Source organism: Tiliqua scincoides, chromosome 12 (assembly GCF_035046505.1).
Source record: "Tiliqua scincoides isolate rTilSci1 chromosome 12, rTilSci1.hap2, whole genome shotgun sequence".
Classification (NCBI taxonomy): Eukaryota; Metazoa; Chordata; class Lepidosauria; order Squamata; family Scincidae; genus Tiliqua; species Tiliqua scincoides.
In genome coordinates, this window is record NC_089832.1 from 6,885,050 (window position 1) to 6,897,494 (window position 12,445).

General features: G+C 45.9%; 1 protein-coding gene across 1 annotated transcript; it reads left to right on the forward strand.

Moving 5' to 3' along the window:
- The first annotated feature begins 200 nt into the window (after positions 1–200).
- UBE2A (ubiquitin conjugating enzyme E2 A) lies at positions 201–11,998 on the forward strand. Its single transcript, XM_066639906.1, has 6 exons — positions 201–617; positions 1,149–1,229; positions 6,589–6,614; positions 7,615–7,704; positions 9,443–9,531; positions 10,582–11,998. Exons 1-6 carry the CDS (start codon positions 574–576, stop codon positions 10,708–10,710), a joined length of 459 nt encoding a protein of 152 aa, XP_066496003.1. The 5' UTR covers positions 201–573; the 3' UTR covers positions 10,711–11,998.
- The last annotated feature ends 447 nt before the right edge of the window (positions 11,999–12,445 follow it).

The following is a 12,445-nucleotide window of genomic DNA, read 5'->3' on the forward strand; positions in this document are numbered from 1 at the left end:
CAATCAGGACCAGCGCTGACCCAATCATCCCTCATACGTATTGCCTCACACGCGTACTGCTTTTGTCCCCCCCGCGCCAACCCGTTGTCTCCTTCCTGCCTCTCGAGTTGGTATCGCCCACTTTGATGTGGCAGGGCGGCCCCGCCCACTTCCCCCCCGCGCTGGCCTGGAAGCGCCCAGTTTCTCAGCGAAAGACCCTCGTTTCTCCTCTCCTCCCCCGCTGTGGCCCCAAATGGTCTCGCCTCGGCCTCCGAGGCGCCGCCTTCTCCCCCCCTCCGCAGCCGCGTGGTGGTACATCCCAAGCTGAGGCGGCTGTATCTAGTATCGCCCGCTCGAGCTCTCACTCTCTTTCCTCCCCCCGCGACGACAGTGGTACGGTCCGCTCTCCTCAGGGCCGCGCGCGCCTCCTGTTCCCCCTCTTGAGGCGCCAGTGGTGCGCTCCGCCGTCGCTCGGGGTGCCGCCGCCTCAGCGCCTCACTCGCCGCCAGTCAGCCGCCGCCCCGGACGCCTCCCCGCGGACCTCCCTCCCTCCCTGGGCCTGGTATATGAGTGATTCGTAACCGCCAGCCCGCCATGTCCACGCCGGCCCGGAGGCGTCTCATGAGGGATTTCAAGAGGTGAGGAGGGGGGAGCCCCTGGGGGAGGGGGATGTTGGCGAGGAGATCCAACATGGCGGCGGCAGAGGGAGCGCTACGCAAACAGCGTAGCGTCCCGGGCGCTGCTTGCGTAAGGCAGGACTGTGGCGCTGAGGGGCGGGGCCGGGAGGGGAGTTACGTCGGTTGCGCTGATTGGGTGGAAAGGTGGACCTGGCTGGGACTGCAGTCCTGGCCACACTGACCTGGGAGTAAGCCCCATTGGCTATAATGTGGCTTACTTCTGAGTAGACAGACGTGGGAGTGGGTTTTCAATCTGTAGTCCCAGCCCCACTGACCTGTTAGCCCCACTGACTCTAATGCGACTTCTTTCTGAGTAGACTGGCGTGGGATTTGGCTGTCAGACTGCATTCCTATCCACACATACCTGGAAGTAAGCCCCACTGACTAAAATGTGACTTGCTTCTGAGTAGATACGCATAGGATTGAGCTCTGGATCTGTTATTGGTGTTTGTGTCCCCTATTCTAACCCCCCCCCTTTTTTTTTCTGTGCAGGCTACAGGAGGATCCCCCGGCTGGAGTGAGCGGGGCCCCTTCAGAGAACAATATCATGGTATGGAACGCAGTCATCTTTGGGTGAGTGTCTGGCCTTGGCCCTGTCTGGGCTGTCCCCCCTCCCTTGAAGATTATGCAAGGGGTGAATAGAGGGATTTTTTTCCTCTTTCACGCAACAGCTGAACCAGGGGGCATCCACTAAAACCCTCTCAGGAGAGTGTCAGGAGAGTGACAACTGATAAAAAAGAAATGTTTCTTTGCCCACCATATCATTTTGGAACTCCTTGCCCCAGGAGGTGCTCCTTACCCCAGGTGATGGTGTCTGACCCAGATGCCTTTAAAAGGGGATTGGACAGATTTCTGGAGTCCATCACAGGTTACAAGCCATGATGTAACCTCCTGGTTTTAGAAATAGGCTGCCTCAGAATGCCAGGTGCAAGGGAGTGGCACCAGGATGCAGGTGTCTTGTGTGCTCCCTGAGGCATCTGGTGGGCCACTGTATGATAAAGGAAGCTGGACTAGGTGGGACTTTGATATGATCTAGCAGCGCTGTTCTTATGAAGCCTGTGAAATGCCACTTTCAGTTCTCCAGCTCTGACTTCTTAGGACAGCGGTGTTTTTGCTTACCTGGGCCACTTTGCCAAACCTCCTCAGAGGTCCTTAAGCCACCTCATGCTCTGCTGTTACAAAACTAAAGTTGTTAATTGGTATTAAAAATAAAAAGAAAATAATGCCCAACAGGGCCTCAGGACCAGCAGGGCCCAATGCAGTGCACTTGCACACACCCCCCAACCAGGCAGCAAGCCATATGCTCGTGATACTGCATGCAAAGCATGGCCCCAATGACATGATGTCACCACCAACTACTTCTGGGAGGCCCATTTCAGCCCAAACAATCCCCAGGGAGGTCAAGCAAGCCCACACTCTGCTTGCCATGCTGCCCTCCCAATGCTGTCATTTGCGGCATTGTATCACAATCTTGCTGCTGGTGGGTGGGCAGCCCAAAACACCCAAGGAAATGCCTGGGCCAACATGACGCTCAGTTTGGGAACCCTAGTTTAGAGGAAGGAGTTTCAAAGCCTGGGGACTGTGATTGAAAAGGCCCTGACAGTGTCCCTGCCAGTTTCACCTCTGAAGAAGAGGGAACAACAGAGCAGGACCCTAGCTGATGACTGAGGTGGGTGGGCATTTGAGGAGAGGTGATCCTTCAGATAATCTGGTGCTAGGGCTTTAAAGGTCGCATCCAACTTCTTGAATTGTACCTGAAAACATGATAGCAACTAGTGAAGCTTTTGAAGAATGGGTATACTGTGTTGCCAAGTATAAGCCTCCACTAAGACCCATGTCAAAAGACTTGTTTTGTACAAGTTGTAGGTTCCAGATACTCTTCAAGGTTAGCCCCATGTAGTTCCCATTGCTGTAATCCAGTCTGGTTCTGAGTAACAAATGTATTACACTGGCCAGATCTGAATATTAATGTTATTGTTTTGTAGCAAGAACAACATGAAACTTCATTTTTCAGGCATTTGGGAGAGAGAGACAGATTTTGCTCCAGCTGTGGTTGTGATCCCAATTGCATTTCTCTAAGTGCCATTTTCAAATAAGGGAGAAAAAAGCTGTTGTGGGGAAGTGTCTGTTAAGTAACTTCACAGAGCATAATGGTACAAGCCTAACAGTTTCTAGAGGTGTATACCTGTAAGAACATAAGAACAGCCCCACTGGATCAGGCCATAGGCCCATCTAGTCCAGCTTCCTGTATCTCACAGCGGCCCACCAAATGCCCCAGGGAGCACACCAGATAACAAGAGACCTCATCCTGGTGCCCTCCCTTGCATCTGGCATTCTGACATAACCCATTTCTAAAATCAGGAGGTTGCGCATACACATCATGGCTTGTACCCCATAATAGATTTTTCCTCCAGAAACTTGTCCAATCCCCTTTTAAAGGCATCTAGGCTAGACGCCAGCACCACATCCTGTGGCAAGGAGTTCCACAGACCGACCACACGCTGAGTAAAGAAATATTTTCTTTTGTCTGTCCTAACCCACCCAACACTCAATTTTAGCGGATGTCCCCTGGTTCTGGTATTATGTGAGAGTGTAAAGAGCATCTCCCTATCCACTCTGTCCATCCCCTGCATAATTTATATGTCTCAATCATGTCCCCCCTCAGGCGTCTCTTTTCTAGGCTGAAGAGGCCCAAACGCCGTAGCCTTTCCTCATAAGGAAGGTGCCCCAGCCCCGTAATCATCTTAGTCGCTCTCTTTTGCACCTTTTCCATTTCCACTATGTCTTTTTTGAGATGCGGCGACCAGAACTGGACACAATACTCCAGGTGTGGCCTTACCATCAATTTGTACAACGGCATTATAATACTAGCCATTTTGTTCTCAATACCCTTCCTAATGATCCCAAGCATAGAATTGGCCTTCTTCACTGCTGCCGCACATTGGGTTGATACTTTCATCGACCTGTCCACCACCACCCCAAGATCTCTCTCCTGATCTGTCACAGACAGCTCAGAACCCTTCAGCCTATATCTAAAGTTTTGATTTTTTGCCCCAATGTGCATGACTTTACACTTACTGACATTGAAGCGCATTTGCCATTTTGCTGCCCATTCTGCCAGTCTGGAGAGATCCCTCTGGAGCTCCTCACAATCACTTCTGGTCTTCACCACTCGGAAAAGTTTGGTGTCTTCTGCAAACTTAGCCACTTCACTGCTCAACCCTGTCTCCAGGTCATTTATGAAGAGGTTGAAAAGCACCGGTCCCAGTACAGATCCTTGAGGCACACCGCTTTTCACCTCTCTCCATTGTGAAAACTGCCCATTGACAACCACTCTCTGCTTGCTGGCCTCCAACCAGTTCTCAATCCATGAGAGAACCTGTCCTCTAATTCCCTGACTGTGGAGTTTTTTCAGTAGCCTTTGGTGAGGGACCATGTCAAATGCCTTCTGAAAGTCCAGATATATAATGTCCACGGATTCTCCCACATCCACATACCTGTTGACCTTTTCAAAGAATTCTATAAGGTTCGTGAGGCAAGACTTACCCTTACAGAAGCCATGCTGACTCTCCCTCAGCAAGGCCTGTTCGTCTATGTGTGCTTAGTGTTGCAACAAAATGAGTCTTGTATCACCTTTTTAATGGTGAACCAGTTTATTTCAGCCTAAGGCTTTTTTGGACTTCAGCTCACTTTATCAGAGACATGAAATGAAATCCTCAAAGGCCAACAGGCATGTGTATGTGTGCTTGCTGAGGATTTTGCATTGTGTACCTGGTCAAGTGCATTGGAGTCGTCAAAAGCTTGTGTAGAAATAAGTGTTATCCTTTAAGGTTCTTCAAGACCCACTATTTAGTGCCGTTCTATGCAGCCCCCTTTTGAAGTGCATCTTGTGGTGTTGACTTTTGCCTGCATAGCAAATGGCCATCTCCCACTCAGCAGTAAGTTGCCCCCTCAGTTTGTAAGATGTTGCCATGCAATTTTGGGCATGCTTGAAGAACGTTGGAAGCTGCCTTCTGCTGCATCGGAATGTTGCCACATCTAGGACAGTCTTGTCTACAGTGACTTGCAGAGCTGCTTACCAGAGTTTAGACTTGGGTTTTTCGGAGCCCCACCTGGATTATAATAAAGGCATAATGCAAGTTCCTAATTCAAGGAGTGTGTGTGTCTTACAAGGGTATTAACAGTGATTATTGTTGTCCTCAGAATTTATACCAAGATGTCCAGGGTAGCAGAATCATTTGTAATAATTAGTGTTGCTAGAGCAACATGCTTGTATAGTAGTTGCACCTTCTTTTCTTGGCCTCTGCGTAAGTTGCTCAGAGTGGCTTTTAGCATGATGAAAAACTAAAATTATCATGTTTGTGTCTTATTGTTCTGTTGAGCTACTCAGGGTGGTGCGAGATAGTAAATGATAATGGTCACAGTTGTATGTTGCTCCTTGCAGAGAATTACAGGGCCTGTTGTAGGACATACACTTAGTTCACGTGAATGCTCCCTAGGCCTTGCAGTCACTCCCTGTATCCTGTGAGAGCACGCCCTAGAATCAGTAATTCTTCCTTGTTGTTGTACTCTCTTGGGGGAAGATTAGTAGTGGTGCACAAGCTCCTGTCAGGAAAACTTCTCTGTCATTACTGGTCTTCTAATTGACTGGTGCATAATCATTTTCTGAAGAGTTGTACTTTTCTTGGAATTTATTGTAACCTATGGCCTTACCTGTGACACTACACATACTGGTTCCAAACCTGGAGTGCGGTTTCCTTTGGTCCCTCCCCCAACACCTTACTTCATTTTGGATACAACAGATTGTACCCAGTGAAGGCAGTCAGTCAGTATGCACTCCCTTCCCATATTCTGGTGCTTGCTTATCTATCTCCACATCTCTTTATATTGTCTAAGGAAGCTCCACATTGGTGTCCCTGCCTTCTAAAGTGAAGCAAGTGGCTACAAGGAACCTATTCCCAAAATATACCTCCCTAACAAGTTTGGTTGAGATTCAGGAAGGCAGTTTAGGAGTTGGCTTTTGTTGCTTGGTTTTGTTTACTATGGTGTGCAAAATGGTTTTAGTTGGTTGTTGTGACTCTAGATTTTCTTGTGGCCCTCATATTCTGTGTAAGCTGCTTTGAGAGCTTTGGCTGTAAAGTAGGATACAAAAATTGCTCATGAACTCGGACGATCTTGTCCGTCATGGTCTACATGTGAGCTCTAGTTTCCTTTGACTAATACTCTAGGAAAACACTATTGGGTGGGGGTGGTGTTGTGTGTGCCTTTAGAGAGTATTAATCTTGAATATCTGAACTTAGTTTTTGTAGGGAATAAAGTATGTATTGTGTATATTAGTTGTTACATCTGTCTTCCTCTCTGTCAGAATTTAGGGATCAGGGCCTCTGATAACAGTGTTCAGTGAAGTGCTGTGTACCTGGTAAAATACTTTGTACGGTCAGAAATTTGTGGTATAGGAAGAGGAAGTTTTACGTAACTCAGTCCTGTAATTATTTGCTTGGTTGCATGTGGAGAGTGGCTGCTTCTGTTTGATTAGTGCCATGCGCAGCCACCATAAGATGGCAGCATTATTGCAGTTTGAAAGGAGAATGAACCATGATGGGTGCAACTGAACTCCAGAGACAGTACTGTGGGAGCTGTGGGAGCTCTATCCCCACTGTGTCTTGGATGGGCATCTGGGCTGGTGGGGGCAGAGCTAGAGGTGGCAGGTGACTATCCCTGGCTACTTATTTCCAGAGTGAACAACCCTCATCACAAAAGTAGTGAAGCTGATTAGATTGGCTTCTCCTAAAGCCCTTAAACCTTGCTTGCTGTGTATGCTGTTTTGATGTTAGGAAAGGAGAAAATTCATCTCTTAGTGTAGAATCTGACTGCCAGTTCAACAGTAAACTTGACTATATACAAGATGCTAATATGCTGTTTCCTTTTACAGGCCTGAAGGAACCCCTTTTGAAGATGGTAAGTGTTCAAAAATCCTACTATTCAAGTCCCATAAAATGAATCGAGCTGATGTGATCAGAATGTTAACTCCTAGAATTCCATGCCAGAATTTAATATATTTGGTGTGGAATAAATGGAGAGCTCTAGCGTGTGTTTTATTACATTGTATTTCAGTTCCAACACTAGGGAATGTGCCTTTTCATGTTTTTTTTCTGATTATATCCCATTGTGCTCAGTGGGATTCGCACTCCAATAAGTGTGCAGAGAATACAGACTGCAGTACATTCAGTAGGGCAATTAATTTTCCAGAGCACTTTGTGTGCAGGCACATAGCAGGAAATTAGGATGCTATCCCTAATAGCTTGAAGTCTTAAAATATCATTGAATTTATGCGACTTAAGAGGGGTGAGCTGTATCTGCCCAGTGACTGAGCTGTTTGAGTGCAGCTACTGGCCTGCTTGGACACCAGTTCTTCTCTTTCCTGGCCTCAACATCACACTCGTATCAGAGGACAAGGAGGATATCCAGTCTGCCTTCCTCATATAAAAGCTACGGGTTCATTTCTGGAAGGGGGTGATAAGAATGGCCAAGTGGGGAGAAGGAGCTTGATTGGCAGAAATAGCAACCAATTACATTGAAGACACTTTGCCTCAGTGGTGAAAAAGCCTCCTTTTTAAATGGTGCTCTTTGCAAAAGAACTTGTTTGAACTCTGTTCTTGGCTAACACTGGAGCCTCCATGTCCAGAGGTAGTAAATCTCTGGCTACCAGTTACTAAGCCATCTTCCAATCTTCTCCACAATGCCCTGCCAGTGAGCTTACTGGAGGTGGGAGGTGGAATACTCTACCAGCATTTGAATCTCCTCTAGCAAGGAAGTCTTGCGATATTGATGCTTCTGTGTTTGGGGACCATCGGTTGTACCACCACACAGAGTAGCCTGACATTCCTATGTAGTTCCCTGATTGTTGTTTGGAACTGATCTTTGAGCAAGATACTTAGAACTTCTTTCTCCATTGCAGGCACTTTCAAGCTTACTATAGAATTCACAGAAGAATATCCAAACAAGCCACCTACTGTTAGATTTGTGTCTAAAATGTTTCATCCAAATGGTAGGTACCCATTTGAAATACCATGTGCTGTCTCTTAAAGACAGCAATTTTGGTAGAAGGAAAGGCACCCTAGTATTGATTCAATAGGATACTTTTTGGATTCTAGGGCCTGTTTTCTAAAACTTCTCTGACTTTATGGTAAATAAGAACACAAGTTGAATCTTGCTGAATCAGACCAAGGGCCCATCTAGACCCACTCCCTGTGACTCTCAGTGGCCTACATGTCTCTGGGAGCAGACAGGGTCCCAGCAGACTATTCCCCAATGACTCGTTGGCTCTCTGAGACATCATGTCTTGATAGAAATGAAATCTATGAATTGCACATCTAGGTCATTCTTGGGCTTTCTACCGTTGTAGTCCTTGTTATAACATCTGCTTTTATTTCAGTTTTGTGAATTACAGTAGACTGTACTTGTGATCACTAGTAAAATGTAACCAATTAGGCTTGTGATACTTGTACAGCTACTAATATTGTCAAAAAGTAGTCTTATCTTCATCAGGCTTCCCATCTTGCACTTGCATGTATTCCATGGCAGCTTGTAAAGAAGCTTAAACCAAGTACAGGCATGCCCCAGTTCTATTCCAGACCTCCTCGGTGAATACCACAGATGCCTGTCATTGTCCCCCCTCCCATGCAATTAAAACTTACTGGATGAAATTCTTGTTTAAAATAGGTTGCTATGAGTTTAGGAACTTGTAGCAAATTCCAGCCTGGCAACCTGGTTGCTTCTAAATAACTGGAGGTTAACAGGAAGCAGACTGTAACAGCGTCCTGTTAACCTATGTCTAGTTTTTTTAAGGGCCAGACTGCTGGGAGGCAGCCTTCTCCCTTAAGGAACTTCTTGGCTGGGATAAGACCTTAAACAGGCTAATGGATTTGCGGGGGGGGGGGGGGTCTCTTTAAAGCAAAAGATCCTAGTGACCTGGGATAAGTGGGGGTTCTTCCCCCCATGAGCCCTTTAGCTTGTCTTAAGAAGTTACTCCAGCCAAAAGGTCCCTTTAAAGCAGAGGATACTAGCGATCTCTGCTTTAAAGGAACCTGGAGTAAGTTCTTCAATGAGCTAATGGAGCCCTTGCTTCCTCCCCACAAACCCACTATCTTGCTTATGGTCTTACCTCAGCCAGAAACATCCTTAAAGGAGAAGGCTACCTCCCATTAAAAAAAAAAATTGAAGTTAATGGGAAACGGTGAAGGCCTGCTTCTTTTAACCTGTAGCTAGTTATTTAGAAGTGACCAGGCTGCTGTGAGTCAGCCTGAAAGTTGCTACAAGCTCCTAAGCTTGTAGTGACCTAGTTAATGCACTTTTACCTGGTTTTAATTGTGGGGGGAAGGCAATCTGTGGATATGGGATCTGCAGTTACTGGGGCAAGCCTGTATTGCAAAAGTTGCATTAGACTTCTGTGTACTTGGTTTTAGGTGACTTGTAGAAGAGGGTGGCACTGCTACCCTCTTGCTGCTGCTTCATCCTAACTTTGAAATACTCTTCTGTGATCATCTTCATTACAGCTGTGACATAAGGGAAGAAATGTCAGTGGAGTAGGATAAATTCAAAAAATTCAACCAAGAGCCTGTTCCATAACTTGCATGGAAGTAAGATAGTTGAGGCGCAAGATCTTGGAGTTATTGTGTGGATAACTTCAGATGTTTATGCAGCAACGATTGGCAGTGAGCTGGAAGGGAAAAGAAAAACTTGAGGCAACTCATCCTGTCATGAAACCCATTCATGTCCTTTTGTAGTCTATGCAGATGGTAGTATATGTCTGGATATTCTTCAGAACCGTTGGAGTCCTACCTATGATGTGTCATCCATCTTAACATCCATACAGGTAACATCAGCACTTGAGACACAGAGTTGCTTCCTCATCCATAGTAGTAGAATCTCTGCCATCTCCTGACAAGACAGTTAACTAGCTGAGTGGCATTCCCTAACCTTCTGTATTTTATAACCCAATGTTAAAAATGCACACATCCAAACCAAAACACTCTCAGTCCTTTACTGTTCTAGTACTTTTGTAAATAGCTGATGCCAGTAAAATTTGTAGCCTCACCAGATTGGTTCAGGGGATCTCTAAGCACACACATGCGCTGAAAAAGTATGTACAGAGCAAGGTGATAAGAATGCATTTATAACCAGAGTGCCTTATAATTGGAGATGTGGTTCAAATGCACATGCTGCTGTTTTGAGGTGTGATTTGAATTTCTGGCACCACTCAGTTGTCATTCACCCTAAGTTTGCTGCATGTGTGTTTTCTTCTAGGGGTGGGGTATCAAAGCCTTGGATACATCTCTGCCCGTAGGTCTTCTGTAGGGCTAGAACAGAAGAGGTCATAACCCCATCTCCTCATGAATGATTTGTCCAGGAGTGTAAATTTGGAGCGTAGTCAAGTTAATGGCATTAAAGATTTGAGCTCCCTCCCTCAAATTAACAGTGAAGCAATTCATTTCCTATTTGGTCTGCACTAGCAGGTGTGGTGGAAAATGCCATTGGCATCTAGAGCAGCCTTGTAATAACACTTCCTCACTGACCAAAAATGTCCCTCACAAGCTTCAGAAGGTGGTTGCTGGGTCTCTGTGGGCTTCAAGCATTTTGGTAGCTGGCTTCTACACGTGCTTGGAGTGCTGTTGAAGCTGCTCCTGCAGCCCACAAAAGCACAGCAAAAAAGGGTTAAGAGCCTCAGTGCTGTCATTTGGAAAGGGTGAGTACTTCTAGTGAGTTTCACTGGGGGGGGGGAACAGTGGCAGGCAAAGCATGGGGTTTAAGATAGAACACACTTTCTCCACATACCCTGCACCAGCTGCTGTGTTTGTCAACTTATGCATGAAAACCTCCTTATGAAGCCTGTGACCCCCCCTCCTTTCTTTCTCTTTAAAAACAGTCTTTACTGGATGAGCCCAACCCAAACAGTCCAGCAAACAGCCAGGCAGCTCAACTATACCAAGAGAATAAGCGGGAATATGAAAAACGAGTTTCTGCAATAGTAGAACAGAGTTGGCGTGACTGTTGACCCTGGATGATGCTAATGAACACTCTGATGAGGAAAATTATAAGTATGAAGTGTCTGAGTCATCCTCCTCCTCCTCGCATCACTGCATTTACTTTGAAAGCAAAATAGCTGTTGTGCTGTTGCCACCCACCCTCGCTGAAGCTTCTCTCTCCTTTGGACATCAGAAAGCACCCCCTTCCCTCTCCCCCTTGAGGTCAAATGTACTGTATGTGGGTTACTTGCAGAATAATTATCGAGGCTGACTTCCACATTGCTGTGGCCCACCTACCATCTCCAGTCATAGGGGCAGTATTGTGCATTTCTGTAGTGTACACTAAGCTTTTAATTGTAATTGTGTTATACACAGTGATGCTTATGTGTAGCTTGATTTAAGAAAAAAGGGATATTTATATACAATATACATTTTTAACTATGACTCCAGTGCTGATCTGTCCAGGCTGGTCACTTAACTGCTGCTACCACCTTCACTGCATCTGTAAGTACTGTGAAGAACTCAGAATTTCCCACCTTTTCTCATTCTTCCTGGTTTTTCTGTTGCACTAACTGTGAAAGTATTTTGGAATTGGATACCGGATTCCATTTCAAAGCCATCTGATAGTGGGGGTGGGAGGGGCAGGGAAAAGGGGTTGCTGTCTGCTTCTGTGGGTGACATGTAAAGTGATATCTTGGTGTGGTAACAGCTTTGAGGTTTAAGTGCAGTGTGTTCCTCTTCCATAAGGTATTGAAGGATATTCTTAAACAGCACAGCCAAGTGGCTCTCATAGCCTCCGAGTGTGGCATGGTGCAGGAGTTGGAAATAACTTGGCTAAGGGTGAGAGGGGTCAAGAATGGGGGGTTGGGGAAAGAAAATACTCAGAATCTTTCTTTTTTAAGATTTTAATCCCTGCATCAGTTAGTGGAGAAGATAACCTGACCCTACCGCTTTGCTTTTCTGGTGGAAAAAAGTAAGAAGACCACAAGTGCAACTGCTGCATGCTTCATTCTCGCTCTTCCCTAGTTCTACAAAGTTGTCTCACCTCTGCAGAAGCATTTTTGTATAGCTCAGTTTGTACATTTTGGATACCTTAAGCAGCAGCGTGGGAGGAGACCGATCAGTGTGTTTGTCTGCTCTTCCAGTGTCTTCTGTGTATACATTGATCTGTTGAGTACAACTTTGCACAAGTAACCCATGTAAGAAACTGTACATTTTTCAATTACTTGTAAATAAATGTGTAACCTTAAGTGCTTATTGTGGAAAGAAGCAAGAAATGTACAGCTGTGGTTGCTCTTAAATGATCTAGAAGAGTAATTCTACTGGCATAAGTTGATTTTTCATCTTGGGGGGGAGGCTGGTTAGTATGATGATGCTTAGCTAACACTTTGGAAAACAGTGCTGTCTAAAGTAGCAGTAAGTCATATTTTGATCTGTAGCCTATAAGGAGACAAAATAGGCTAGGTAGTCTAGTTTATTCCCACAAGTAAAGTAGCAGAAAGGTTTAAGAATATGTAATGCCATCCATGCAGGACGTGCATGTCCTTTTGATATATAGCTGGAAAACCCTCTTCCCTTAACCAGTTGTCAGTATCTTTGTCATTTTCCCAATAAAAATAAGGCATAGTCCCCTGTAGCAGTTACTTGACCCAGTGGTTTTCAAATGCTCTGGGAGAATGTGATATGCGCTAAGTCCTTGCAGGGGTGGGGGGAAGGCAGTGACATGATCCTGGGGATCACTCAGGGGGCTGCAGGAGCTTCGCT

Excerpts from the sequence above, each read along its gene's own strand:
- UBE2A (XM_066639906.1), top strand. The coding sequence starts at position 574 with ATGTCCACGCCGGCCCGGAGGCGTCTCATGAGGGATTTCAAGAG. Across the intron at positions 1,230-6,588 it reads TGGAACGCAGTCATCTTTGG|GCCTGAAGGAACCCCTTTTG; the intron begins GTGAGTGTCTGG and ends TTCCTTTTACAG. Across the intron at positions 6,615-7,614 it reads AGGAACCCCTTTTGAAGATG|GCACTTTCAAGCTTACTATA; the intron begins GTAAGTGTTCAA and ends TCTCCATTGCAG.